Genomic DNA, 27,750 nt, shown 5'->3' on the forward strand with positions numbered 1-27,750 from the left:
AAGTCACGTTGAACTCGGAACAGCGGATTCAATCCCCAATTGAAAGCCCTCAAACCCAGATTTTTCAAAATAAAATCCCTCATTGGACTGCGATAAATGAAGTCCGGAGAAAGTTGATCAACATCCATTTTGGAGCTGGAAAACAAAACAAAAACAAAACTGCATTGATGGCACTTGAGTCCATTAGTCCAACTGCGCCGAGTGGTCCATTAACGTCCGCAGCTCTGACCACTCCCTCTTCAACACACACACACACACATTTTCTCTCTTTTTTTCCCCCCCGGCATTCCTTTCTTCGTTTGTTGCGATGGAGCCCGGCAGTCCCAAAAAGATCCAGTTTGACGTTCCGCCGCTGCAGGGACACTTGGACCCTCAGGCCGCCGAGCACGTGAGTGGACCGAACCTTGCCGCCGTCTGTGCAATGCGTTCGTACGTGCGTGTACGTCCGTCAATCTCTTGTCAAAATGCTTCTGCTGTCCCTTAAAGGACAACAGACACCATTTTTTTTGTTTCGTAACTGACATAAGAAAAACGGTTTATAGCATCTAAAATACCTAAAACACGCAGGCTGATATTTCTACTCAAATCGTCACTTTTTTGTTCCTTAACTGATATCAGAAAAACGTTTTATAGTATCTAAAATACCCAAAACACGCACTATGATATTTTTATTCAAATGCAAAACACCAATAAAAATGACTTAAAGTGTCCAAAATCTGCAAAAAATTGAGCTGCGAATTGGGCATTTTCAGGAAGTCCCGCCCCCCCCCCAGTTCGTGACGTCACGCCAAGACGTCTTGCATTGCTGGAAAATCAAAACAATGGCTTCAGATTCGGACAATATGCTTTCTTGTTACACATCCAGTTATGAATATGATTCAAATAGTTCTGAAGAGGAAAGCATACATGTTTGCAATCGATTAAAGGTTTTCTGGGTCGTTTTAATGGCTCAATACTGACATGTGGTGTCACCGAAAATGCAGATGGCGGCAGAGCTCAGTGTAAGGAATAAATCAGCCCGTTTCCACAGGCTGATAAATTAAATTCCTTCCATGGAGCTTGGACGCCCTCTTCTGGCGGCTTTTGGGTGCAACACGAGGTTTTCAGACCAAACAAGTACAGCAAACTACATTGACGTGATGGAAGGACTGCTACAATGTGTCTTTTTTCGGTCAGAGGCGTTCCTTTAGTGACGTCACGTACGGACTCGTCACCAACTCAAAAACAAGACTTCCTGAATATTCAGCGCGAGTCTTAAAATGTAAAATATAGCTATATGCGGTGGAATCTTTGTAAAATACGCTCAGTAGAAGTCATTTGAAGCCATTTTACAAATTATGGACACAACTTGTCCGGAGACGTCGGTTGTGACACCGTGTTGATGGCAAAATTAGAAGGAAAACTACATAAATAACGCAATGGTGAATCGTTGTGTGTCGCAACCAATTGCGGTACCACGCATATGAACATGTAAGTTGACACAAATTCCCAGCAGACAAATCAGCCCATTTCCAACGGAGCTTGTGCGCCATCTTCTGCATTTTCTGGGACGCTACATTGAAGTCCAGACGGCTCGAATTGATACGGAAGGACTTCTTTAATCGATTGCAAACATGTACGCTTTCCTCTTCAGAACTATTTGAATCATACTCATAACTGGATGAGTAACAAGAAAGCATCTTCTCCCAATCTGAACTCTCTGAAGCCATTGTTTTGATTCTGGAGTAAGACAGTTTGTAAAGGAGTATCCTGGCGTGAGGTCATGAACAAGGGGGCGGGACTTTCTGAATCTCGCCATTTCTGAGCTCATTTTGTGGCAGTTTCGGGACATCCATCCATCCATCCATTTTCCGTACCGCTTATTCCTCATTCGAGTCGCGGGGGGTGTTGGAGACTATCTCAACTGTCTTTGGGCACAAGGCGGGTGACACCCTGAATTCATGGCCAGCCAATCGCAGGGCACACAAAGACGTACAACAGTCACTCTCACACCTTAGGGATAATTTGGAATGGTCAATCTGCCTGCCATTCTTGTTTTTGGAGTTGTGGGAGGAAACCGGAGGACCCGGACAAAAACATATGTTTGTTCTCCGAGGAGAACATGCAAACTCCACACAGGGTGGCCGGACCGGGACGCGAACCGGCGACCTCTGCACTGTGAAGCTAACCACTCGACTATCGGGCCGCCCCAGTTTTGGGACATTTGAAGTCATTTTTTTATTGGTGTTTTGCATTTGACTAAAAATATCAGCCTGCGTGTTTTTGGGTATTTTAGATGCTATAAAACGTTTTTCTGATGTCAGTTAGGAAACAAAAAAATGGTGTCGGTTGTCCTTTAAGTGTCCCCAAAAAGTCAACAGTCCGCCGACATCCATTCTAGGACAAAATGTCCGTCCAAAATGTCAACACAAATCCTTCTTTTACCTTCCAATTGTGAAAATCGGATCGCAGTATCCATACCCACCGAATGGTGTCGATATGTAACGTCAATTATTTAGTTGTTGACGTGAACATAAAAATAGTCCTCGTACCACAGATGACTGTCTGATCCTTATTTTGGCCTCTTTACAAAATTTGGGCCTTGACTTGGACATCTCTGATGTCAAGCATTAGCCAGCTAGCCGAATAAAAAGAGAGCTAGCGAGCTAGTGAGCTAGCTCAACGGATGGAATTTCAAAAGTTTGATTAGTTTTGGTGGGCCGAATAAAATGAAGTGGGCCGGATTTGGCCCCCCGGGTCTTGACTTGGACACCAGTGTTGTCAAGCATTAGTCAGTTAGCTGAATAGAAAGAGAGCTAGCGAGCTAGCTTGATAGATGAGCATGGAATTTCACAAGTTTGATTTGCCCAATAAAATGATGCGGCGGGCCACATTTGGCTTCCCGGCCTTGACTTGGACACTGGTGTTGTCAAGCATTAGTCAGTTAGCTGAATAGAAAGAGAGCTAGCTAGCTAGCGAGCTAGCTTGATAGATGAGCATGGAATTTCACAGGTTTGATTTGCTTTCACGGGCCCAATAAAATAATGCGGCGGGCCACATTTGGCTTCCAGGCCTTGACTTGGACACTGGTGTTGTCAAGCATTAGCCAGCTAGCTGAATAGAAAGAGAGCTAGCGAGCTAGTGAGCTAGCTCAACAGATGGAATTTCAAAAGTTTGATTAGCTTTGGTGGGCCGAATAAAATGAAGTGGGCTGGATTTGGCCCCCGGGTCTTGACTTGGACACCAGTGTTGTCAAGCAGTCAGTTAGCTGAATAGAAAGAGAGCTAGCGAGCTAGCGAGCTAGCTTGATAGATGAGCATGGAATTTCACAAGTTTGATTTACTTTCACGGGCCCAATAAAATGATGCGGCGGGCCACATTTGGCTTCCAGGCCTTGACTTGGACACTGGTGTTGTCAAGCATTAGCCAGCTAGCTGAATAGAAAGAGAGCTAGCGAGCTAGTGAGCTAGCTCAACAGATGGAATTTCAAAAGTTTGATTAGCATTGGTGGGCCGAATAAAATGAAGTGGGCTGGATTTGCCCCCCGGGTCTTGACTTGGACACCAGTGTTGTCAAGCATTAGTCAGTTAGCTGAATAGAAAGAGAGGTAGCGAGCTAGCGAGCTAGCTTGATAGATGAGCATGGAATTTCACAAGTTTGATTTGCCCAATAAAATGATGCGGCGTGCTACATTTGGCTTCCAGGCCTTGACTTGGACACTGGTGTTGTCAAGCATTAGCCAGCTAGCTGAATAGAAAGAGAGCTAGCTCAACAGATGGAATTTCAAAAGTTTGATTAGCTTTGGTGGGCCGAATAAAATGAAATGGGCCGGATTTGGCCCCCCGGGTCTTGACTTGGACACCAGTGTTGTGAAGCAGTCAGTTAGCTGAATAGAAAGAGAGCTAGCGAGCTAGCGAGCTAGCTTGATAGATGAGCATGGAATTTCACAAGTTTGATTTGCCTAATAAAATGATGCGGCGTGCCACATTTGGCTTCCAGGCCTTGACTTGGACACTGGTGTTGTCAAGCATTAGTTTGATTACCTTCGTGTGTTTACGAGCATTTGAACTTTATCATGTTTCATTCTTTTATACCTAATGCTAATAAAGGCATATCCAATATCCAATATCCAATATCCAATCCAATTCGCGTGCAGATTTTATCCCATGTTTTATATTTATTTTCTTTTTTTTTTTGGGGGGGGGGTTCAGATACGACGCAGAAGACCGACGCCCGCCACTCTACATATATACAGACAACCAGGTAACACAAAATACACATACACACGCAATACTAGCGCATGAGCTAACTGGTTGGCGGCGCTGTCAATAAAGAGCCTTTTGACAGTGGTCAGGACCCTGGTGGGGAGGGGGGATGTAAGGGGCGGGCCTTCGCTCCCATAATGGAACCTTTATTAGATTTGGAGCGGCAGCGTTTGGGAAATGATGTCAGTCGGCCTGATGGACGCTGAGCATGCACGCACAAACGCACACACTCGTGTAAACCGTGTTCCATTTTGTGAGCTCAGCTTGGCAAATGTGGTGCTAAACGTCCAAACAACACCGGAGGGTACGCCCAAGGAGGTCGTTGAATACACTGCACATAGTAATACTACTACCACTACTACTACTACCACTCCCACCACTACGACTACTAATACTACTACTACTACTACTACCACCACTACTACTACTACCACTCCCACCACTATTACCACTCCCACCACTACGACTACTAATACTACTACTACTACTACCACTACTACTACTACTACTACCACCACCACTACTACTACTACTACCACTACTAGTTATCCGTTGGCTATCTATTAGCTATCTACTAGCTGGCTGGCTAGCTTTCTCTCTACTTAGCTTTCTATTAGCTATATAGCTGTCTCGGTGATTAGCTATCTAGCTAGCTATCTGTTGGCTATCTACTGGCTGGCTAGCTAGCTTTCTATTTACTTCCGGGTTGAGTGAACGCTGGCGTGTGTGGCTGCCGCTGCTCACCCACAGAAAAACTGATTCCGTGACTCTAAAGTGACCTTGAGAGTTTTGAAATGATTATTATTACCACCACCATTATACTACCACGACTACTACTACTTCTACTACTACTAATACTAATAATAATACTTTTAATTTATCATCGCCTTTCAGATGTCAGCAAAAGTCTACACACCCCTCCTCAACCACCGAAGAGCTTATGCGGTCATCATGGGAAAATAATTTAAATGATTTGTGTTGTTTTCATCATTTATAAAGTGCTATATAAATCTATCTGTATTGTATTGTATTGTAAAAAAAAAGTACCCATAATGATTCGAGACTTTGTGCTGCCACCTTGTGCCTCACGCAGAAGCCGCAGATCAGCGCGAAGCTAATGGAAGCTCGCAGGTTTGTACGCGTGCGTGTGCGCGCATCCGACCACGGGAACAAAATGGAGTAAGCTACGTGTTTGTGTACCCGGCGCAGTGTGCAGATGGCGCTCGGAGGAAGCAGAGCACTTTGGCCCCACCCTCCACAAAAGGTAAACGAAGTCCGGGTCGACATTTCGCGCTGGCCCGTTCGGACCTGAATTTTGCTTTTCTAAAACCGACCATTCATTGTTATTATTATTAAAGGTTTTTTGACCGAAAAGACAACCATGTAGAGCAGGGGTGTCAAAGTCATTTTTTGCCGCGGGCCACATTGTAGTTATGGTTTCCTCTCGAGTGCCGTTATGAATTTGGGGAAGCCATTAGAATGTTTAAATCCCTTCAAATATTACATATAGAGCACACAGCAAATTAATGAATAACTCGTTTTCAAATCTGAAGTCAAGAATAATGACTTTTATTGTGGTTGACATCCAAAAATATGAAATTTTGGCTCAGATTTTAGCAATCATCATGGAATTTAATAAGTTTGACTTGCTTTCGCGGGCCGAAAAAAATGATGTGGCGGGCCGGATTTGGCCCGCGGGCCTTGACTTTGACACCTGCGATGTAGAGGAAGGCGTTTTTTTGCCCCAAAAACACCCCATGTCTAGTAAGGCGTTTTTGAGCTTAAAAAACAACCATGTATAGTAAGGCATTTTTAGCTAGAAAAGAAAACTATCATGTACATGTAGTAAGGCGTTTTTAGCCCGAAAAAAAACCAATCTTGTATAGCAAGGCGTTTTTAGCAGAAAAAAATGACCTTGTATATATATTAAGGCATTATTATATTTTTTATTATATTATTTTTATTATATATATATATTATATATTTATTATATTATATTATATATATATTATATATATATATATATATATATATATTATATATATATATATATATATATATATATATATATATATATATATATATATATATATTAAGGCATTTTTACCCCCCAAAAAGACCATGTATAGGAGTTATCAGAACCCTCCAGCATAGGGCTAAACTAATACCAACAAGCGTTGAAGGTAGAGAACAGGAGTCAAAACATATCAGGAGAGCACTCACAAACTGTGGGTACCCTCAGTGGTCATTTAAAAAATGTCAGAAAGGAAGAATAGGGAATGAAACCAAAAATTCTGAAGACACAAAAAGTAGAGGAGTAGCAGTACCTTACATTGCAGGAGTTTCGGAAAAACTACAAAGAGTCCTTTGGCAACACAAAATTCCTACTTTTTCCAAACCCATAAACACTTTAACACCGATAAACATCGCAGTAATACTAGTGGGCCTCAATCGGCAGTACATATGCACCTAAAAGCTACCAACCACTCATTTGACGACAATGAGGTTAAAATCTTAGCGAAAGAACATAGATGTTTTCAAAGGGGAGTAAGAGAAGCAATTTTCATAAAACAACTAAATCCTTCATTAAACCGGTTTGGTGGGGTGAGGTTCTATTTGGTTCGTTCGTACAACAGCCTACTTAGGCAAAATAGGATGAGGTGATACCGGCGGAAGTGGGGTAATCAGGCCAGTCGTTAGTCTGAACAATAGGAACAATCAGTGGAGCTGCAGTGAGTAGTCCTCTGCTCCCCCCAACCTGAGTGCAGGGACCTATCATAGCAGAGTCCGGCACCGCCATGTCTGGACAGTAGGGATATATATATAGGGCCTAAACTACCAGTAAGACTTTAGTTTGCTGACGAAGTTTCTTGGGTAAGAAGCGAAACGTCCGACACCTTCAAAGAAGTACAGATGACGGCTGAAGAAACCTTTTCATCCATGTATAGTTAGGCGTTTTTAGATGGAAAAAAAAACGACCATGACCGTGTAGTCAGGCGTTTTTAGCATGAAAAAAAAACCCCAGCATGAATAGTAAGTAAAAAAACAACAAGCATGCATAGTAAGAAAAAAAACGACCATGTAAGGTGTTTTTAGCAAAAAAAAAAAGACGACCATTTATAGTAAGGCGTTTTTGGACGAAAAAAAAACCCGACCATGTATATTAAGGCATTTTTAGCGAAAAAATAATGACCATGTGTAATCAGGCGTTTTTAGCATGAAAACAAAACAAAAAAACAAACATATCTAACAAAGCATTTTTGACCTGGAAAAAAAAACGACCATGTATAGTAAGGTGTTTTTAGCGAAAAAATAATGACCATGAATAGTAAGACGTTTTTAATCTGAAAAAAAAAACCACCATGTATAGTAAGGCGTTTTTAGCACAAAATAGACGACCATGTATTGTAAGGCGTTTTTAGCACAAAATAGACGACCATTTATAGTAAGGCGGTTTTAGCCGGTAAAAAAACGACCATGTATAGTAATGCGTTTTTAGCTGGAAAAAAACGGCCATTTATAGTAAGGCGTTTTTGGACGAAAAAAAAACGACCATGTATATTAAGGCATTTTTAGCGAAAAAATAATGACCATGTGTAATCAGGCGTTTTTAGCATGAAAAAAAATCCGACCGTGTATAGTAAGGCGTTTTTAGCATGAAAAAAAAAACAGCATGAATAGTAAGTAAAAAAACAACAAGCATGCATAGTAAGAAAAAAACGACCATGTATAGTAAGGCGTTTTTAGCTGAAAAAAAACGGCCATTTATAGTAAGGCGTTTTTGGACGAAAAAAAACCGACCATGTATATTAAGGCATTTTTAGCGAAAAAATAATGACCATGTGTAATCAGGCGTTTTTAGCATGAAAAAAAAAACAAAACAAAAAAACAAAACGTGTCTAACAAAGCATTTTTGACCTGGAAAAAAACAACCATGTATAGTAAGTAAAAAAAACAACAACCATGCATAGTAAGACGTTTTTAATCTGAAAAAAAAAAAAACCCGACCGTGTATAGTAAGGCGTTTTTAGCACAAAAAAAGACGACCATTTATAGTAAGGCGGTTTTAGCCGAAAAAAAAAACGACCATGTATAGTGATGCGTTTTTAGCTGAAAAAAAAGTAAGGCGTTTTTGGATGAAAAAAAAACCGACCATGTATATTAAGGCATTTTTAGCGAAAAAATAATGACCATGTGTAATCAGGCGTTTTTAGCATGAAAAAACAAAACAAAACAAAAAAACAAACATGTCTAACAAAGCATTTTTGACCTGGAAAAAAAAACAACCATGTATAGTAAGGTGTTTTTAGACAAAAAAAAAACAACCATGACCGTGTAGTCAGGCATTTTTAGCATGAAAAAAAAAACCAGCATGAATAGTAAGTAAAAAAACAACAACCATGCATAGTAAGAAAAAAACGACCATGTATAGTAATGCGTTTATAGCTGAAAAAAAAACGACCATGAATAGTAAGACGTTTTTAATCTGAAAAAAAAAGCCGACCGTGTATAGTAAGGCGTTTTTAGCACAAAAAAAGACGACCATTTATAGTAAGGCGGTTTTAGCCGAAAAAAAAACGGCCATTTATAGTAAGGCGTTTTTGGACGAAAAAAAACCGACCATGTATATTAAGGCATTTTTAGCGAAAAAATAATGACCATGTGTAATCAGGCGTTTTTAGCATGGAAAAACAAACAAACAAACAAACAAACATGTCTAACAAAGCATTTTTGACCTGAAAAAAAAACAACCATGTATAGTAAGTAAAAAAAACAACAACCATGCATAGTAAGACGTTTTTAATCTGAAAAAAAAAACCCGACCGTGTATAGTAAGGCGTTTTTAGCACAAAAAAAGACGACCATTTATAGTAAGGCGGTTTTAGCACAAAAAAAGACGACCATTTATAGTAAGGCGGTTTTAGCCGAAAAAAAAACGACCATGTATAGTAATGCGTTTTTAGCTGGGAAAAAAAGTAAGGCGTTTTTGGACGAAAAAAAAACCGACCATGTATTTTAAGGCATTTTTAGCGAAAAAATAATGACCATGTGTAATCAGGCGTTTTTAGCATGAAAAAAAAACTAAACAAAAAAACAAACATGTCCAACAAAGCATTTTTGACCTGGAAAAAAAAACAACCATGTATAGTAAGGTGTTTTTAGACAAAAAAAAAAACAACCATGACCGTGTAGTCAGGCATTTTTAGCATGAAAAAAAAAACAGCATGAATAGTAAGTAAAAAAACAACAACCATGCATAGTAAGAAAAAAAATGACCATGAATAGTAAGACGTTTTTAATCTGAAAAAAAAAAACCCACCATGTATAGTAAGGCGTTTTTAGCACAAAAAAGACAACCATTTATAGTAAGGCGGTTTTAGCCGGAAAAAAAACGACCATGTATAGTGATGCGTTTTTAGCTGGAAAAAAACGGCCATTTATAGTAAGGCGTTTTTGGACGAAAAAAAACGACCATGTATAGTAAGGCGTTTTTAGCAAAAAAAAAGGTGACCATTTATAGTAAGGCGTTTTTGGACGAAAAAAAACCGACCATGTATATTAAGGCATTTTTAGCGAAAAAATAATGACCATGTGTAATCAGGCGTTTTTAGCATGAAAAAAAACCCGACCGTGTATAGTAAGGCGTTTTTAGCATGAAAAAAAAAACAGCATGAATAGTAAGTAAAAAAACAACAAGCATGCATAGTAAGAAAAAAAAAACGACCATGACGTTTTTAGCTGAAAAAAAACGGCCATTTATAGTAAGGCGTTTTTGGACGAAAAAAAAACGACCATGTATATTAAGGCATTTTTAGCGAAAAAATAATGACCATGTGTAATCAGGCGTTTTTAGCATGGAAAAAAAAAACAAAAAAAAAAAAACAAACATGTCTCACAAAGCATTTTTGACCTGGAAAAAAAACAACCATGTATAGTAAGTAAAAAAAAACAACAACCATGCATAGTAAAACGTTTTTAATCTGAAAAAAAAAAACCCGACCGTGTATAGTAAGGTGTTTTTAGCACAAAAAAAGACGACCATTTATAGTAAGGCGGTTTTAGCCAAAAAAAAAACGACCATGTTAGTAATGCGTTTTTAGCTGGGAAAAAAAGTAAGGCGTTTTTGGACGAAAAAAAAACCGACCATGTATTTTAAGGCATTTTTAGCGAAAAAATAATGACCATGTGTAATCAGGCGTTTTTAGCATGAAAAAAAAACTAAACGAAAAAACAAACATGTCCAACAAAGCATTTTTGACCTGGAAAAAAAAACAACCATGTATAGTAAGGTGTTTTTAGACAAAAAAAAAAACAACCATGACCGTGTAGTCAGGCATTTTTAGCATGAAAAAAAAACCAGCATGAATAGTAAGTAAAAAAACAACAACCATGCATAGTAAGAAGAAAAACGACCATGTATAGTAAGACATTTTTAATCTGAAAAAAAAAAACCCACCATGTATTGTAAGGCGTTTTTAGCACAAAAAAGACAACCATTTATAGTAAGGCGGTTTTAGCCGGAAAAAAAACGACCATGTATAGTGATGCGTTTTTAGCTGAAAAAAAAGTAAGGCGTTTTTGGATGAAAAAAAAAAAACGGCCATGTACATTAAGGCATTTTTAGCCTAAAAATAATGACCATGTGTAATCAGGCGTTTTTAGCATGAAAAAAAAACTAAACAAAAAAACAAACATGTCCAACAAAGCATTTTTGACCTGGAAAAAAAAACAACCATGTATAGTAAGGTGTTTTTAGACAAAAAAAAAAAACAACCATGACCGTGTAGTCAGGCATTTTTAGCATGAAAAAAAAAACCAGCATGAATAGTAAGTAAAAAAACAACAACCATGCATAGTAAGAAAAAAAACGACCATGTATAGTAAGACGTTTTTAATCTGAAAAAAAAAAACCCACCATGTATTGTAAGGCGTTTTTAGCACAAAAAAGACGACCATTTATAGTAAGGCGGTTTTAGCCGGAAAAAAAACGACCATGTATAGTGATGCGTTTTTAGCTGAAAAAAAAGTAAGGCGTTTTTGGATGAAAAAAAAAAACGGCCATGTACATTAAGGCATTTTTAGCCTAAAAATAATGACAAAGCATTTTTGACCTGGGAAAAAAAAACAACCATGTATAGTAAGGTGTTTTTAGAGACAAAAAAAAAAACATGACCATGTATAGTAAGTTTTTAGCATGAAAAAAACAACCAGCATGAATAGTAAAAAAAAAACAATCAACCATGCAAAGAAAGAAAAAAACCCCCGACCATGTATAGTAAGACGTTTTTAATCTGAAAAAAAAAGACGACCATGTATAGTAAGGCGGTTTTTAGCCAACAAAAAAAGACGACCATTTATAGTAAGGCGGTTTTAGCCGGAAAAAAAAACCAATGTAATATTGATGCGTTTTTAAAAAAAAAAAAATAGTAAGGCGTTTTTAGAATGAAAAAAAAAAAAACGACCATGTAATTATTAAGGCATTTTTAGCCTAAAAAAAAAAAAAATAATGACCATGTGTAATCAGGCGTTTTTAGCATGAAAAAAAAAACTAAACAAACAAAACAAAACATGTCCAAGAAAGCACCATGTGTAATCAGGCGTTTTTAGCATGAAAAAAAAACTAAACAAAAAAACAAACATGTCCAACAAAGCATTTTTGACCTGGAAAAAAAAACAACCATGTATAGTAAGGTGTTTTTAGACAAAAAAAAAAACAACCATGTATAGTAAGTAAAAAAAACAACAACCATGCATAGTAAAACGTTTTTAATCTGAAAAAAAAAAACCCGACCGTGTATAGTAAGGCGTTTTTAGCACAAAAAAAGACGACCATTTATAGTAAGGCGGTTTTAGCCAAAAAAAAAACGACCATGTATAGTAATGCGTTTTTAGCTGGGAAAAAAAGTAAGGCGTTTTTGGACGAAAAAAAAAACCGACCATGTATTTTAAGGCATTTTTAGCGAAAAAATAATGACCATGTGTAATCAGGCGTTTTTAGCATGAAAAAAAAACTAAACAAAAAAACAAACATGTCCAACAAAGCATTTTTGACCTGGAAAAAAAAACAACCATGTATAGTAAGGTGTTTTTAGACAAAAAAAAAAACAACCATGTATAGTAAGTAAAAAAAACAACAACCATGCATAGTAAAACGTTTTTAATCTGAAAAAAAAAAACCCGACCGTGTATAGTAAGGCGTTTTTAGCACAAAAAAAGACGACCATTTATAGTAAGGCGGTTTTAGCCGGAAAGAAAACGACCATGTATAGTGATGCGTTTTTAGCTGAAAAAAAAGTAAGGCGTTTTTGGATGAAAAAAAAAACGACCATGTATATTAAGGCATTTTTAGCCTAAAAATAATGACCATGTGTAATCAGGCGTTTTTAGCATGAAAAAAAAAAAAAAAAAAAAAAAAAAAAAAAAAAAAAACATGTCTAAGAAAGCATTTTTGACCTGGAAAAAAACCAACCATGTATAGTAAGGTGTTTTTAGCACAAAAAAAGACGACCATTTATAGTAAGGCGGTTTTAGCCGAAAAAAAAACGACCATGTATAGTAATGCGTTTTTAGCTGGAAAAAAGTAAGGCGTTTTTGGACGAAAAAAAAAACCGACCATGTATATTAAGGCATTTTTAGCGAAAAAATAATGACCATGTGTAATCAGGCGTTTTTAGCATGAAAAAACAAAACAAAACAAAACAAAAAAACAAACATGTCTAACAAAGCATTTTTGACCTGGAAAAAAAAACAACCATGTATAGTAAGGTGTTTTTAGACGAAAAAAACAACAACCATGACCGTGTAGTCAGGCATTTTTAGCATGAAAAAAAAACCAGCATGAATAGTAAGTAAAAAAACAACAACCATGCATAGTAAGAAAAAAAAATGACCATGTATAGTAAGGCGTTTTTAGCTGAAAAAAAAACGGCCATTTATAGTAAGGCGTTTTTGGACGAAAAAAAAACGACCATGTATATTAAGGCATTTTTAGCGAAAAAATAATGACCATGTGTAATCAGGCGTTTTTAGCATAAAAAAAAAAAAAAAAAACAAACAAACAAACAAACATGTCTAACAAAGCATTTTTGACCTGGAAAAAAAACAACCATGTATAGTAAGTAAAAAAAACAACAACCATGCATAGTAAGACGTTTTTAATCTGGAAAAAAAAAAACCCGACCGTGTATAGTAAGGCGTTTTTAGCACAAAAAAGACGACCATTTATAGTAAGGCGGTTTTAGCCGAAAAAAAAACGACCATGTATAGTGATGCGTTTTTAGCTGGAAAAAAACGGCCATTTATAGTAAGGCGTTTTTAGCAAAAAAAAAAGGCGACCATTTATAGTAAGGCGTTTTTGGACGAAAAAAAAACGACCATGTATATTAAGGCATTTTTAGCGAAAAAATAATGACCATGTGTAATCAGGCGTTTTTAGCATGAAAAAAAACCCGACCGTGTATAGTAAGGCGTTTTTAGCATGAAAAAAAAAACAGCATGAATAGTAAGTAAAAAAACAACAAGCATGCATAGTAAGAAAAAAAAACGACCATGTATAGTAAGGCGTTTTTAGCTGAAAAAAAAAACGGCCATTTATAGTAAGGCGTTTTTGGACGAAAAAAAAAACGACCATGTATATTAAGGCATTTTTAGCGAAAAAATAATGACCATGTGTAATCAGGCGTTTTTAGCATAAAAAAAAAAACAAACAAACAAACAAACATGTCTAACAAAGCATTTTTGACCTGGAAAAAAAAACAACCATGTATAGTAAGTAAAAAAAACAACAACCATGCATAGTAAGACGTTTTTAATCTGAAAAAAAAACCCCCGACCGTGTATAGTAAGGCGTTTTTAGCACAAAAAAAGACGACCATTTATAGTAAGGCGGTTTTAGCACAAAAAAAGACGACCATTTATAGTAAGGCGGTTTTAGCCGAAAAACAAACGACCATGTATAGTAATGCGTTTTTAGCTGGGAAAAAAGTAAGGCGTTTTTGGACGAAAAAAAAACCGACCATGTATTTTAAGGCATTTTTCGCGAAAAAATAATGACCATGTGTAATCAGGCATTTTTAGCATGAAAAAAAAACTAAACAAAAAAACAAACATGTCCAACAAAGCATTTTTGACCTGGAAAAAAAACAACCATGTATAGTAAGGTGTTTTTAGACAAAAAAAAACCAACCATGACCGTGTAGTCAGGCTTTTTTAGCATGAAAAAAAAAACAGCATGAATAGTAAGTAAAAAAACAACAACCATGCATAGTAAGAAAAAAAACGACCATGTATAGTAAGACGTTTTTAATCTGAAAAAAAAAACCCCACCATGTATAGTAAGGCGTTTTTAGCACAAAAAAGACGACCATTTATAGTAAGGCGGTTTTAGCCGGAAAAAAAACGACCATGTATAGTGATGCGTTTTTAGCTGAAAAAAAAGTAAGGCGTTTTTGGATGAAAAAAAAAAAACGGCCATGTATATTAAGGCATTTTTAGCCTAAAAATAATGACCATGTGTAATCAGGCGTTTTTAGCATGAAAAAAAAAACAAAACAAAACAAAAAAACAAACATGTCTAGCAAAGCATTTTTGACCTGGGAAAAAAACAACCATGTTTCACACAGGTGTCAAAGTCAAGGCCCGCGGGCCAAATCCGGCCCGCCACATCATTTTTTTCGGCCCGCGAAAGCAAATCAAACTTGTTGAATTCCATGATGATTGCTAAAATCTGAGCCAAAATTTCATATTTTTAGATGTCAACCACAATAAAAGTCATTATTCTTGACTTCAGATTTGAAAACGAGTTATTCATTAATTTGCTGTGTGCTCTATATGTAATATTTGAAGGGATTTAAACATTCTAATGGGTTCCCCAAATTCATAACGGCCCTCGAGAGGAAACCATAACTACAATGTGGCCCGTGGCAAAAAATGACTTTGACACCCCTTATGTGTAGTAAGGCATTTTTTTAGCCGAAAAAAGACCACGTATAGTCAGCCGTTTTTCGCCGAAAAAAAACAAAAATGAATAGTAAGGCGTTTTTAGCTAAAAAAAAAACAAAGCAGAGATCCCATTGAAAATTGGTGCTCGGAGGAAGCATAGCACTTTGGCCCCGCCCACCATAAAAGGTAAACAAAGTCCCCGATCTGTGGCCGATGATAAAATAATGAATGGTCAGCGTTAGCGAAGCACCGATTCAGGTTCGAACGGGCCAGCGAGGAATGTCGACCTGGCACTTGTCAAGTTCCCCGTTTGATTCTTGGATGTTGTGAACCCCCACGCCCCCTTTTTTTTTTTCATGAGCGTGTCAAAAAATGCGCAAAAAAAAAGGGTGGTGTGCGCCATTGTGGGTACATCATAAAAACAACATCTTTACAGTATCAACTGCGCACGATATCGTGATACTGCTTGTCATATCGGGATCATATCATATTGTTGACATTTGCATTCCGTCTCTTTTTGCGTACATGAGCCTTTGTTTTTTTTTTTTCCCGATGCGCAGACAGACGAAAAACATCCACAGATTAATGCGCAACCTTCAAACAGGAAGTGAAGACCTTAAAAGCTTTTCTTCTATCGATCCGTAAAGAGGGCGTGTGGTAGTTACGGACTTGTACGTGGCAGCTCTCAATAGCACCACCAGCGGCGTTATAGCCTTTAAAGCGCGGCAGCAGGATTTCTGCATGTTTTGATTTCCATCGGTGCAAATGAAATCATTTTCCAAAGCCCTTTTTCATTTCATTCAATTTGAGATGCAAATGTTTGCCTTTACAGCAGCTCCTTTTATTTTATGCTGCTGTGAAATGTCAATTTCTACACTGTGAGTCAAGCAAGTAAATGCTCATCTGATCTTCTTTTCCTTTCGGTTTTTCCCTCAGGGAAAAGCCAAAAGGAAAAGAAGAAATTAGATTAGATGAGCGCCATCTTGACGTTAAAAATAATGTGACACCACACAAACAATAGAAACAATCATTCAAGCTTTAGCATTTTCTGCACCATCTGTGTCGCATGAAACAGTTCTACATGGAACTGAATATCAAAGCGTCATTTTCACCGATGTGCGACGACGGTGCAATGTGCACGTCTGCGACAAGCTAAATGTGGAAAGCTGTTAGCATCTATTGACAAAAAGAGATTGTATCACATCTCGTTTCACATAAATCCGCTTCAATTCCAAGCTGCGGTTGCCTAGTCGGGCGCCATCTTGGACTTCAATGTGGTCTCTATGTGATGTTGATGCCACTGTGTCAAACATGGTTGTCGCCGTCCTACTCAGGGCTTAACGAGGGGGCGGAGCATCCGCCAACGGGGCTGCCGGACTGTGAGTTGACTCCCACCTCGGCGCAGCTCTCTGCCGTTTCCTTCCCGTGGACCAATCAGAACGGGCCGGAGGAAGCCAACGGGAACCTGTTAGCCAATCACGGGAGAGGCGTGGCACAGAGCAACAGTTGCGGCGGTAAACGCATTCATCACGGAATATTTAGTATGGCGTGTTTAGTAAGCCGTTTTTAATTTATGAAAATTTTACCTTGGTATACAAACTATTTTTCGGGATACACACGGAGCTGCCACAATGCCCGTTCTCCTAAAAGAAAATGGCAGCCGGCTTGTTTTGGTCCTCTATTCCCCGCCCCCAGTCGTCAGTTAAAGCCACGTGATTGGTCAAGAGTGAGGGAGGAGGGGGGAATTTACAGACAGAGAGAGAGTGAAGCCATTCTCCCAAAAAGAAAATGACTGCCGACATTTTTTTTGTCCTCTATTCCACTTTGGTTAAAGCCACGTGATTGGTCAAGAACGCAGCAGTGAGGGGAGGTGTTTTAAACATTAAAAAGACAGGCAGACAACAGAGCGAGAGTGACAAACTGGATAGAAAACTGAAATTTGGACCTGTTTCAACTTTGGCAGAGTGAAGACTGCAAGGTTAAAAATCCCATCAATCAGGCTCCACAAATAACCCGCACAAGCCATCACTTCAATTTGAAATGAAGAGACAAGCAAGGGATCCAGCTATTAATGATGTTTCAAGTGTGTCTGCTTGCATATGTTGCAATATCACAACAACTTCTAAGATGTACAACCCAGAGCTCCTTGAGACACAAAAAGCTATTCATTTCATCAAGCCACCAACGACCACCACAAAGTTAAATAAAACAACTTTATTACAGTCCAGTTTATTTCTTTAATTATAATACCATAGCACATTTATTATACATAAAATAAGGTATATTTTGTGTAGTTTTAAGGCTTAGAAAATTAGAAAGTAGAAAATTATGTTTTATGGGGACCTGGGAACGGATTATTTTCATTTTAATGGTTTTCTATGGGAAGTTAATTTTTGGGATACACACTTTTCACCTTACACACTCTGTCTCGGAACCAATTATGTTTGTAAGCCAAGGTATCACTGTGTAGTAAGGCGTTTTTAGCCGAAAAAAATCAACCATGTATAGTAAGGCGTTTTTAACTGAAAAAAAAAAACAAAACCGCTGTGTACAGTAAGGCGTTTTAGCAGAAAAAAAACCCGACCATATATAGTAAGCCTTTTTTTCCCGGCTAAAAATGGCTTACTATACATGGTCGTTATTTTTGGGTCAAAAACGCCGTACTATACATGGTGGTTTTTTTTGGCTAATACGCCTTATTATACATGGAAAGGTTTTTTTCCAGTTAAAAACGCCTTACTACACAGGTTTTTTTTTTCAGCCCAAAAATGCCTTACTATATACATGGTCGTCTTTTTCAGCTAAAAACGCCTTACTTACTATACACGGTCGTTTTTTTTTTACAGCTAAAAACACCTTACGATACACTATCGTTTTTTTTTTTTTTTTTTTTTTTTGGCCTTCCTGTACTTGGTTGTTTTTTTTTCAGGGTAAAAATGTCGAACTCTCGCGCTAGACAAAAATCTGTTTTCACAAATCACAAATAATGACTTATTTTACTTTACGCGGGGACAATTAATTTTTTTTAGCATGCATTATGGAATTTCACAAGTTTGATTTGCTTTGGTGGGCCAAATAAAATGAAGTGGGCGGGCCACATTTGGCCCCCGGGCCTCGACGTGAACACCTGTGGTGTAAATGCATGTTTGCCATTGGATTGGTTGGCTGATGATCTTCCAATGCTCCGCCTACTGCTTCTGTTTCTGACGCTTTGCTTTTGTCTTTTCTTCCGATTTTCTCAGACATGTCCCAAAAAGACACGACTAGCCCCGACTCGGTCTCTCGATAGCCACCGTTGCACTTCCTCTTCTTCGCCGTCACCCTCCTCATCCTCACGCTCATGATGCCGCGTGACCCGCTCGACGACAACAAGAGCGATAGCGCTGTCCGATGTCAGGTCACATGACGTACGTGGCTGTGAATAAACAATCTGTTACGATATGGCAAGTCGGGCATTGATTGAGAATCTTTTGTCGCGATTTTCACTGCCAGTTTGGCTGTGCAACCAGTTTGCGGAATGACCTTACCTCAGCGGCCTTTTATACTCATTTGCATCCTTTGGGAACCTTTCCATGGGGCGAAAACAGAAGTTACATGATCATCCCGTCGCCGTAACAGCAATTTGGGAATGTCGCTGTTGCCGGTGAGTTGGCGTCACTCACCAAATTGCGTCCATGAAAAAAGCCACAAATTCACAAGCTTTTTTTAGAGCTTCAAGTATGGACATTCAATTCTTGTCATCCAGCGAATTCAACTGTTAAATGCAGTCACAATAACAACAATAACAACAATAATACTAATAATATCCATCCATCCATCCATTTTCCGTACCGCTTATTCCTCATTAGGGTCGCGGGGGATCTCAGCTGGCTTCGGGCACGAGGCGGGGGACACCCTGAATTAGTTGCCAGCCAATCGCAGGGCACACAAAGACGTACAACAGTCTCTCACACTCACACCTAACAATAATAATAGAAATAATATTGATAAGAATATTTGCCAATGTCATTTTTAACTTAGTGTCACAAAATGTACTTCAAATTATTAATTATTAATAATTATTTCAAAAATGTTTGCATTTTCTTTCTTCCATCTGGGTCCTTCCACTTTATCTGAAGTCCTACCGAACTACTTACCTGATGTATGTATGTATGTATGTATGTATGTATGTATGTATGTATGTATGTATGTATGTATGTATGTATGTATGTATGTATGTATGTATGTATGTATGTATGTATGTGTGTGTGTATAAATGTATGTGTATATGTAATTTTTGTTTGTATGCATGTGTTGTTTGGGGCCGCAGGGAGTGGTCCTCTGCTCCCCCGCAACCTGAAAGTAGGGACCTATCATAGCTGTGTCCGGCGCCACTATGTCTGGACATTAGGGATATATAAATAGGGCCGATACGATCAGTAAGACTTTAGTTCGCTGACGAAGCCTCTTGGATAGGAGGCGAAACGTCCGAAACCTTCACTTTTGTACAGATGACGGCTGAAGAAACCTTCTCATCGATGGACCACTCCTGTACGACTGAGAGCTTACACAGACGTATGCATGTGTTGTGTATATATGTTTAAATGTACGTATGTGTGTGTGTATTTGAATGTGTGTATGTATTAGAATGTATGTATGTATGTATGTATGTATGTACAGTGAGACCTCAACTTACGAACTTAATTGGTTCCCAGACAGAGTGTGTAAGGCGAAAAGTGTGTATCTCAAAAAAAAATTCCCATAGGAAACCATTAAAATGGGAATAATCAGTTCCCGGGTTTCCATAAAATATAGTTAACTAAATAAGCCTTAAAACTACACACAACATACCTTATTCTTTGTATAATAAATGTGCTATCGTAATGAAAGTAATACACTGCATTGTATCATAAAGTCACAAAGAGAGGCACATTACATGAGGACTGTAATTAAAGAAATAAACTGTGCTGTAAAATAAAGTTTTTTTCAACTTCTTCGATTGCCCGAGACGTCGCTTTGAGAGCACGGAAACACGTTTTGCAACAGACGCACCTTTGATGGCTTCTGTGTTCCGGAGAATGGGAGCAATAGTTGACTTAGCATAGCCGTGCTCGGCCACTAAATCACACAAACGCACACCTAGTTCGTGTTTTTCAATTATCTCCTTCTTCTCGGCGACAGTGATTTTATTTTGTGTCTTCCTGGGCTGAACACGAGCCTATGGTGGGTATTTTTTCGGTCCCATCATAGTAAAATTATCAGCAAAAAGCTCCAAGTAGGCGATCGACGTGTGCATTCAATGAGAGGGGGTGTGCAAAGTAGCGCCGGCTGGAGCGCTGTTCGGTCGTGTGCTTCCGCCGAAGATCACTCCGCCAGCCGTGGTAGGTGTGTATTATGAAACTAGTGCTTATTATAAGGTTTAATTTTCATAAATTAGAGGTTCTTAAGACGAAAAGTTTGTAAGATAAGGTGTTTGTAAGTTGAGGTCTCACTGTATCTGTATGCATCTGAATGTGTATGTATGTATCTGTATAAATGTATGTGTATATGTGTAGGTATGTATGTGTTGCGTATGTATGAAGGTATGTATTTGTATGTGTGTATGTATTTACTTGCGTACATATGTAGGTATGTGCTGTGTGTGTTTATGTATGTACAGTAAAGTCTCGTTATATCGATAGTCCTGGTTATATCGATACTATTTCTATGCACGCACGGAGAAAATTACATGCGAACAGGGTCGGATATATCGATAGTCCCGGTTATATCGATATTTTTTCGGACTCCCTTGAATATCAATATAACGAGACTTCACTGTATTTGGATGTGTTTATGTACGTATGTATGTGTTGTGTATACGGTGAGCCAGATGCAATCATCAAGTGGCATATATGTCTCGCGGGCCCTGCCGATGTTTAGGCTTTGTTAACGTTAACACATCTTTCTTGTAATAAATGATCTGTTGTTATTTAACACAATTTAGAACCGAATTTGGCAGCAAAGCAAAGAAGCCAAAGTCTTCGAAAAGTTGAAGACATTATTCACTTGTACTTTATTAACCATGATTGGAGAGCAGCCAAGGGCTTCCTGGTACTATGTTACAGAAATGCATGACCCCCCCCCCCCTCCCTTTCCTCTGGCAAACAAGCATATGATGTAGTGTTGTTAACACGTTTGGCCATTTGAAAAAATAAGAAAATGTAAAAACAGACCAGTTGAGTTCACGTTCCAAAAAAAAAAAAAAAACCACGTTTTTTTGTTGTTTTCTTTTTGAATATAAGCCACATGGTCACCACAAGATAGAAAGGAAGCCACCCCACACCATCCCTCCAAAATAAAATACAAAACCACCATGTTACAAGCGTGCGTGTTTTGGCTATGAAATGCGACAAGGCGGCGAAACGATAGGACTGTCCTTGTCCTCAATGGAAAATGTACACAACCGGCCGCCCTCCTCCAAGCAACAAAAAAAACATTAATCAAGAAAAAAAATCAACAAAATCCACCACAAATAGTTTAGTGTCAACTCAATATATATACTGTACTGTGTATTTATATATACTATTTATTTATACGTTTTTTTTCTTGTCCTCGCATAACAAACCCGCTCGTGTTTGTTTTTCTGTTGCCATAGCGACGGTCCCCCGAGCGACAGCATGACATAATATAAAAACAAATTAAAAAAAAAAAGGAATAACTAAATAAATTGTAGAATGATCCCCACGTTTAACCAGCTCGTGTGTGTGTGTGTGTGTGTCACATGTTGCATATGCACTTGTGTGTTTTTTGCAAACACGTTTTTTTTTAACACTTGGTCACAGTTAAGTGAATCCAGAAATATTTGCAGTGCAGCATTCACTCATTTACGTGTTTGTACATTTTTGGGGTCAACATATCAAATGTAAGTACAGGTAATATCCGACTTACGACCGAGTTCCGTTCCGACCAAACGGTTATAAGTCAAAATGGTCGTAAGTCGAAATCCATTCAAAATGTTGAATAGAGACTTGGGAGACTGACTAGCAAACTCCCCCCTCTGGTGCCATCACACCATCACATTGCTGTGCGAGAGTGAGATGCTGGCTGGCTGGCCAAAATTGTCGTACGCGTTGCCGGCCTGCTAGCGCGTTGCGGTGTCAGGCGTAGAATTAAAATTTTTAAAATAGGGTCTGGAGGTTGTGGTCGTAAGTACGGGTGGTCGTAAGTCGAGCCGGTCGTAAATCGGATGAACATTTGACTCACGACCGGCCTGTATTTAAAAAAAAAAAAAAAAAAAAAAAAAAAAAAAAAGGAAATCCTCACTTCACTCATTTGTGTCATTTTAGTGTATTGAGCAGCTTCACTGGCGCAACTGCGTTGGTTTGCCTCCTTGTCGCCAGAGAACTCGACGGATGCGCGTTGGTGAGCTTAATTTACATCAAAGCTAATGACGCCATTTTGTGGTATCGGGGAACTTTGTTGAGGTTGAGTTGAGGCACCCCATTTTAGACAAAATTTGGGTTTTTCTGCCATCGTGTGAGAGCGACGGGCAATTCTAAAACTTTTTTTAAGAAGAGCAACTGTTAAGACAGCTTGATTGTAAAAGTAGTGCTATTGCACCCCCTGGTGGCGTTTATGACCTTGACCTTTAACCCCCAGTTGGGCGGCATGGGGGATTGAGACAAGAGCCTCGCTGTCAATTGCGATGATGCGCCTGAAAAGGGTTGCAATTTCCTGTAGACGCCACATGATGGGGCTATTATAGCACTATTTTTCCAAAACAAGCTCCTCCCCTTCACCCCAATGTAGTTTCTCAGCACCAAGAGGCCACACTATACGTGACGAGGGTAGTTTTTGTAGCATTCTAGGCTGCTTCAAGGTGACTTGTTCATCAAATCATGATGGAGGACCGCGAATCGTAAATGGCGGGGCACAGGCGTCGTTTTTCAGACTACCGTCAAGTGTTCACGCGTTGGCGCTGATGCTCTGCTTGTAGACGGCGTGGTAGGCGTTACGCAGGAGCACGTACGGGAAGCAGGATTCCAGCAAATCCATGGTGAGAAAGGGGGACTCCTGCACAATCTGGCAAGAAAACAACAACATGGCGTCAAACGAAACGCCATCACCGGGCGGGCGTGGCAGTTCAATTTTGGCTCTCCTTTCCTGAATTTTTTTTAGCAAATATTAAGCGAAGATTTTGTGCAAAAATGGGACAAAATCTGACTTCAAGCGACAGTTAGCATGGCGGAAAAAAATCATAGGAAGCGGACTAGCCACTCTCGAGGACTTGCACACTGCAAGAATCCAAACAAGGGCGCGGCAAATCCTACTGGACCTTCTGCATCCTGCCCACCACCTTTTCCAGCTACTCCCCTCAGGCAGGCGCTACCGATCCATGCGCACCAAATCCAGCAGATATTGAAACATCTTCTTCCCTCGTCGCCATTAACTCTCTAAACAGTAACCCAAATAGAACTGTATTGTGCCTCTTTGCCATTTTTTAATGATACTAGTGCAGCGTGTTCTACCAAAGACAAATTCCTTGTGTGTTCTACATATTTGGCCAAAAAAGATGATTCTGATATATAGAGGGAACACAAGAATCAAAACAAGAGCGCAGAAAAATCCTACTGGACCCTCCACACCCTGCCCACCACCTTTTCCAGCTCGTCCCCTAGCTCAGGCTGGCGCTACCGATCCATGCGCACCAAATCCAGCTGACATTTAAACAGCTTCTTGCCCGTCGCCATTAACTCTCTAAACAGTAAGCCAAATAGAACTGTATAGTGCCTCCATTTTTTTTTATGATGATACTAGTGCAGTGTGTTCTACTGCAGACAAATTCCTTGTGTGTTCTACATACTTGGCCCATAAAGATGATTCTGATATATAGAGGGAACACAAGAATCAAAACAAGAGCGCAGAAAAATCCTACTGGACCCTCCGCACCCTGCCCATCACCTTTTCCAGCTAGTCCCCTAGCTCAGGCTGGCGCTACCGATTTTTTTTTTATACGATGTCAGTCATAACCAATTCTGTTGGCCGTCATTTAACTCATTCACAGCCAGACGATGTACAAAAAGCATAGCATGTTAGCATGTTAGCATGTAAGCATGTGACCGATGGCGATAACTTGGCGGCGTGATACGGGTGCGTGCGTGCTGGGATGAAATTACAATAGTTACTTATAATAATAATAATAATAACAATCCATTGTATTTATAAGCACCTTTCAAAACTCTCAAGGACACTTTCCAGGCACAGGATAAGAACATTTTTTTCCTGCGGGTGAGCAGCGGCAGCCAGATGCGCCAGCGGTCACTCAACCCGGAAATGTACGCCACCAACTCAAATATAAAATGGCCATAATAACATTGAAATAAAGTAAAACTACTCACCATTTGATGACAATACTCTTACCTTGAAATGGGCATCCCTTCATTTCTAAACGCTAGCTACCTAGCTTTAGTTGTACAAAATGGAGGATTACTATATGTATATGGATGGTAAATATTATTTTGTTATTATTCGCGTGATGAATGATCTCTGCGGGGTGCGCAAACAAAAATTAAAGCAGACATCAGCATTTTTGTTGGTTTTGCTCAATTTGTAGGAGAATTTAAGGGCTAGCAGTTGCGCGCCAGAAGCATTGAATACCATTCAATAAGCACTTTTTTTTTTTTAAGTTGGGAAATCAATGTCGTTTCTGCAGCGTAAAGTCATAATAACAACAAAAACAAATCAGATTTTTCCCAATCAACTCATTGACTGGCAGACCATGTGCAAAAATGTGTGCACTCCAGTGCCAGGGTTATTGTCATTGTCACTCAAATTGCAGGAAACAGATTATTCAGTTTTAGGATTACATAAACATTTCAATGCAGCGTTAGAAACTTTAGATGCTCTTCTTTCAACAGAAAAAAAAGAGTTGATTTCTAAGTTATGTGGATCCGGAGTTATCTGAGCTTGAAATGCGGGCAGATGTACAAAATACAATACATACATATTGGTTTATATAGCGCTTTAACAAGAGCTGAAGCTGAAACAAAGCGCTAACATGGACAAAAGACAAATGCTGCCCCCTTGTGGAAAGGAAAAAAAAAAAACATCGCCAGAGGTCTGACCAGCGCTTTATCGGCACCCAAGCAATAAAAACCAAAGTCAAACAAATTCTGGAATGGTGTCATATTTTCAATTCACAAATAAATTGATGAATGACAGTGAATGAGATCAATATGCAGCAAATCTCACCATGTCCAGCAGCAGGTAAACCGACTCTCGGTTACGCGTCGTCATCTTGTCCGTCTCCTGGCCGATCTTCAGAAGGCTGGACGAGGCCAGCTAGGTAGGAACAAGCACATATGCGTGAGACACGCATGTGACACGCAGACGCTTGCGCTAACATGGACAAAAGGCAAATCGTGGAAGAGAAAAAACATTGCCAGAGGTCTGACCAGCGCTTTATCGGCAAACTTCGCAAGAAAATCCAAAATCCGAACAAATTCAAGAATGGCAGCAAATTTTTGTGTTGTCATATCATTTGTTATTTTTTATTTTTTTCCCCAAGATGGCGGCGCGTGAACACGCAGCGGCGCAAATTGGCGTTTTTGTGTTTATTAAGTCATGATAAGTGCCTTTCACGCTGGGTCCGATAGGACAGTAATTTCATCTGTGCTGTATGTCATGCGTATTAGCATATTTGACAATAAAGCTGACTTTGAAAGGTAGCGAAAGCAAGATAGCGCTTACAGCTAGGAACTCTTTGAGCCGGTCCTCGATGCTTCCTTTGTGGATGGTGAAGAGAGCCGCGGCGATCTGGTTGATGGCTTTGGCCAGGCAGTGGATGTTGTTACAGTGGCCTGCAGTGGTAAAGGGGGTGAATTCATTATCACTGAAGGCCGAGGTGTCAAATGCATGGCTGACCATTGATAAATATATCAACATACATATATATCCATACATATAATAATAATGCATTTCATTTCTAAGCGCCTTTCAAAACTGTCAAGGTCACTTTACAGTCACAGGATCAGTTTTTTTCCTGTGGGTCAGCAGCGGCAGCCACTTGTGCCAGTGTTCACTCAACCCGGAATAACTTAGATAGAAAGTTAGCTAGCTAGCTAATAGATAGCCAGCTAGCTAGCTTAGAGATAGAAGATAGAATATATAGCTAGCTAGGTATTGGTATCCAGCTAGATCGCTAGCTAGATAGCCAGACTTTTATGTAATGGCCAATGGCTTCCCCAAACTCAAAATGGCCCCCTGAGAGGATATATATATATATATATATATATATATATATATATATGTGTGTGTACACGCACACACACGCACGCACGCACACACACATACACACACACACACACAAACACACACACACACACACACACACAGTGGGGCCTCGGTTTACGAACGCCTTGCCTTTGGAACGCATTTCAAGCTCAGATAACTCCGGATCCACATAATTTAGAAATTAACTATTTTTTTTCTGTTGAAAGAAGAAAACCTTGGATTACGCACAATTTTTCGTGATACACCCCCCCCCCCCCCACCATGGCTGGCGGAGTAAAGCACATGAGTGAAAAGCGGCCCAGCCGGCCTGCCTTTCCACACCCCCTTTCTCTGAATGCACACGTCGATCCAGAGCGAGCGAGAGAGTTAGAGAGAGAGAGCGAGAGACACACACACATACACACACACACACACACACACACACACACACACACACACATACGTCGATCGCCTCCAAGTGTTTTTTTTTTACAGATACTTTTGCTTTTTTGGGAACGAAAAAGACACGACAGGCTCGTGTTCAGCCTAAGAAGACACAAAATAAAATTACAGTCGAGGAGAAGGAGATCATTGAGAAACACGAACGAGGTGTGCGTTTGTCTGATTTAGCCACTTAGCGGATATGCTAAGTCCATTTCAATGTGTTGTCCATTTCATTGTGTTCAGCTGATAGAAAAGGCTTGGCATGATGTTACCCTTCCTTGAAAGCAGCATGGAAGAATTTGTGGCCCGCATGCATCCTTGAGAGGGACTTTGAAGGATTTGAATCTCATGACTGTTGTTTTGGACGACATTGTTTCCATTGGACAGAACATGGGATGCGAAGTGGATGCAGATGACATCGAGGAGCTTGTTGCTGACCATAATGAGGTCCTCAACACAAAGGATTTGATTTGCTAAGTGGAATGATGTGCCGGCTTTTATTGAACAGTTCCATCCAGAAAAGACTGTGGCTATGAGAATCATCAACATGATGAATGATAATGTGATGCTTCAGTTTCGTAAGACCTTACAATTCAGAAAGCAACAGGTGTCAATTAAGAGCCATCAACGACCATCACAAATATAAATAAAGTGACTTTATTATACAGTGCAGTGTATTTCTTTCATTACAATACAATAGCACATTTATTATACATAGAATAAGATATGTTGTGTGTAGTTTTAAGGCTTATTTAGTTGAAAATTATATTTTATGGAGACCTGGGAACGGATTCTTCTCATTATAATGGTTACCTATGGGAAATTTTTTTGGGGGATACACACTTTTCGCCTTACACACTCTGTCTGGGAACCAATTAAGTTCGTAAGCCAA

The 27,750-nt window shown here is 39.2% G+C and overlaps 2 protein-coding genes across 7 annotated transcripts in view; one reads left to right on the plus strand and one right to left on the minus strand.

Annotated features, from left to right (window-relative positions):
- The first annotated feature begins 252 nt into the window (after window positions 1–252).
- Window positions 253–27,487, plus strand: LOC148888936 (protein phosphatase 1 regulatory subunit 1C-like). 2 transcript variants are annotated; one of them, XM_089012712.1, is made up of 6 exons: window positions 253–388; window positions 4,191–4,242; window positions 5,338–5,375; window positions 5,454–5,508; window positions 16,520–16,699; window positions 27,102–27,487. In XM_089012712.1, the coding sequence occupies exons 1-6, from the start codon at window positions 308–310 to the stop codon at window positions 27,122–27,124; spliced, it is 429 nt and encodes a 142-aa protein (XP_088868838.1). In that variant the 5' UTR covers window positions 253–307; the 3' UTR covers window positions 27,125–27,487. The 2 variants fall into 2 exon arrangements, with proteins under 2 accessions (XP_088868838.1, XP_088868837.1); XM_089012711.1 differs by lacking the exon at window positions 27,102–27,487 and adding an exon at window positions 18,428–18,632.
- nckap1 (NCK-associated protein 1) overlaps window positions 21,710–27,750 on the minus strand; it is a 45,059-nt gene continuing 39,018 nt past the window's right edge. For all 5 annotated transcript variants that reach the window (XM_089012701.1, XM_089012699.1, XM_089012698.1 and 2 more), the window contains 3 exons: window positions 25,893–26,002; window positions 25,395–25,484; window positions 21,710–23,225 (listed from right to left, as the gene is read on the minus strand). In XM_089012701.1, the coding sequence (XP_088868827.1) occupies window positions 23,109–23,225; window positions 25,395–25,484; window positions 25,893–26,002 (317 nt within the window). In that variant the 3' untranslated portion in view covers window positions 21,710–23,108. The remainder of the gene's footprint in view (window positions 23,226–25,394; window positions 25,485–25,892; window positions 26,003–27,750) is intronic.

The sequence above is a fragment of the Hippocampus bargibanti genome, linkage group LG13, assembly GCF_051943395.1.
Source record: "Hippocampus bargibanti isolate YZ-2025 linkage group LG13, ASM5194339v1, whole genome shotgun sequence".
Classification (NCBI taxonomy): domain Eukaryota; kingdom Metazoa; phylum Chordata; class Actinopteri; order Syngnathiformes; family Syngnathidae; genus Hippocampus; species Hippocampus bargibanti.

What these genes read in the sequence shown, in the direction of transcription:
- LOC148888936 (XM_089012711.1), top strand. Translation starts at nt 308, where the DNA reads ATGGAGCCCGGCAGTCCCAAAAAGATCCAGTTTGACGTTCCGCCGCTG. An exon ending in AAGCTAATGGAAGCTCGCAG is followed by an intron (nt 5,376 to 5,453) that starts GTTTGTACGCGT and finishes TACCCGGCGCAG; the next exon opens with TGTGCAGATGGCGCTCGGAG. An exon ending in GGCCCCACCCTCCACAAAAG is followed by an intron (nt 5,509 to 16,519) that starts GTAAACGAAGTC and finishes CGTCCTACTCAG; the next exon opens with GGCTTAACGAGGGGGCGGAG.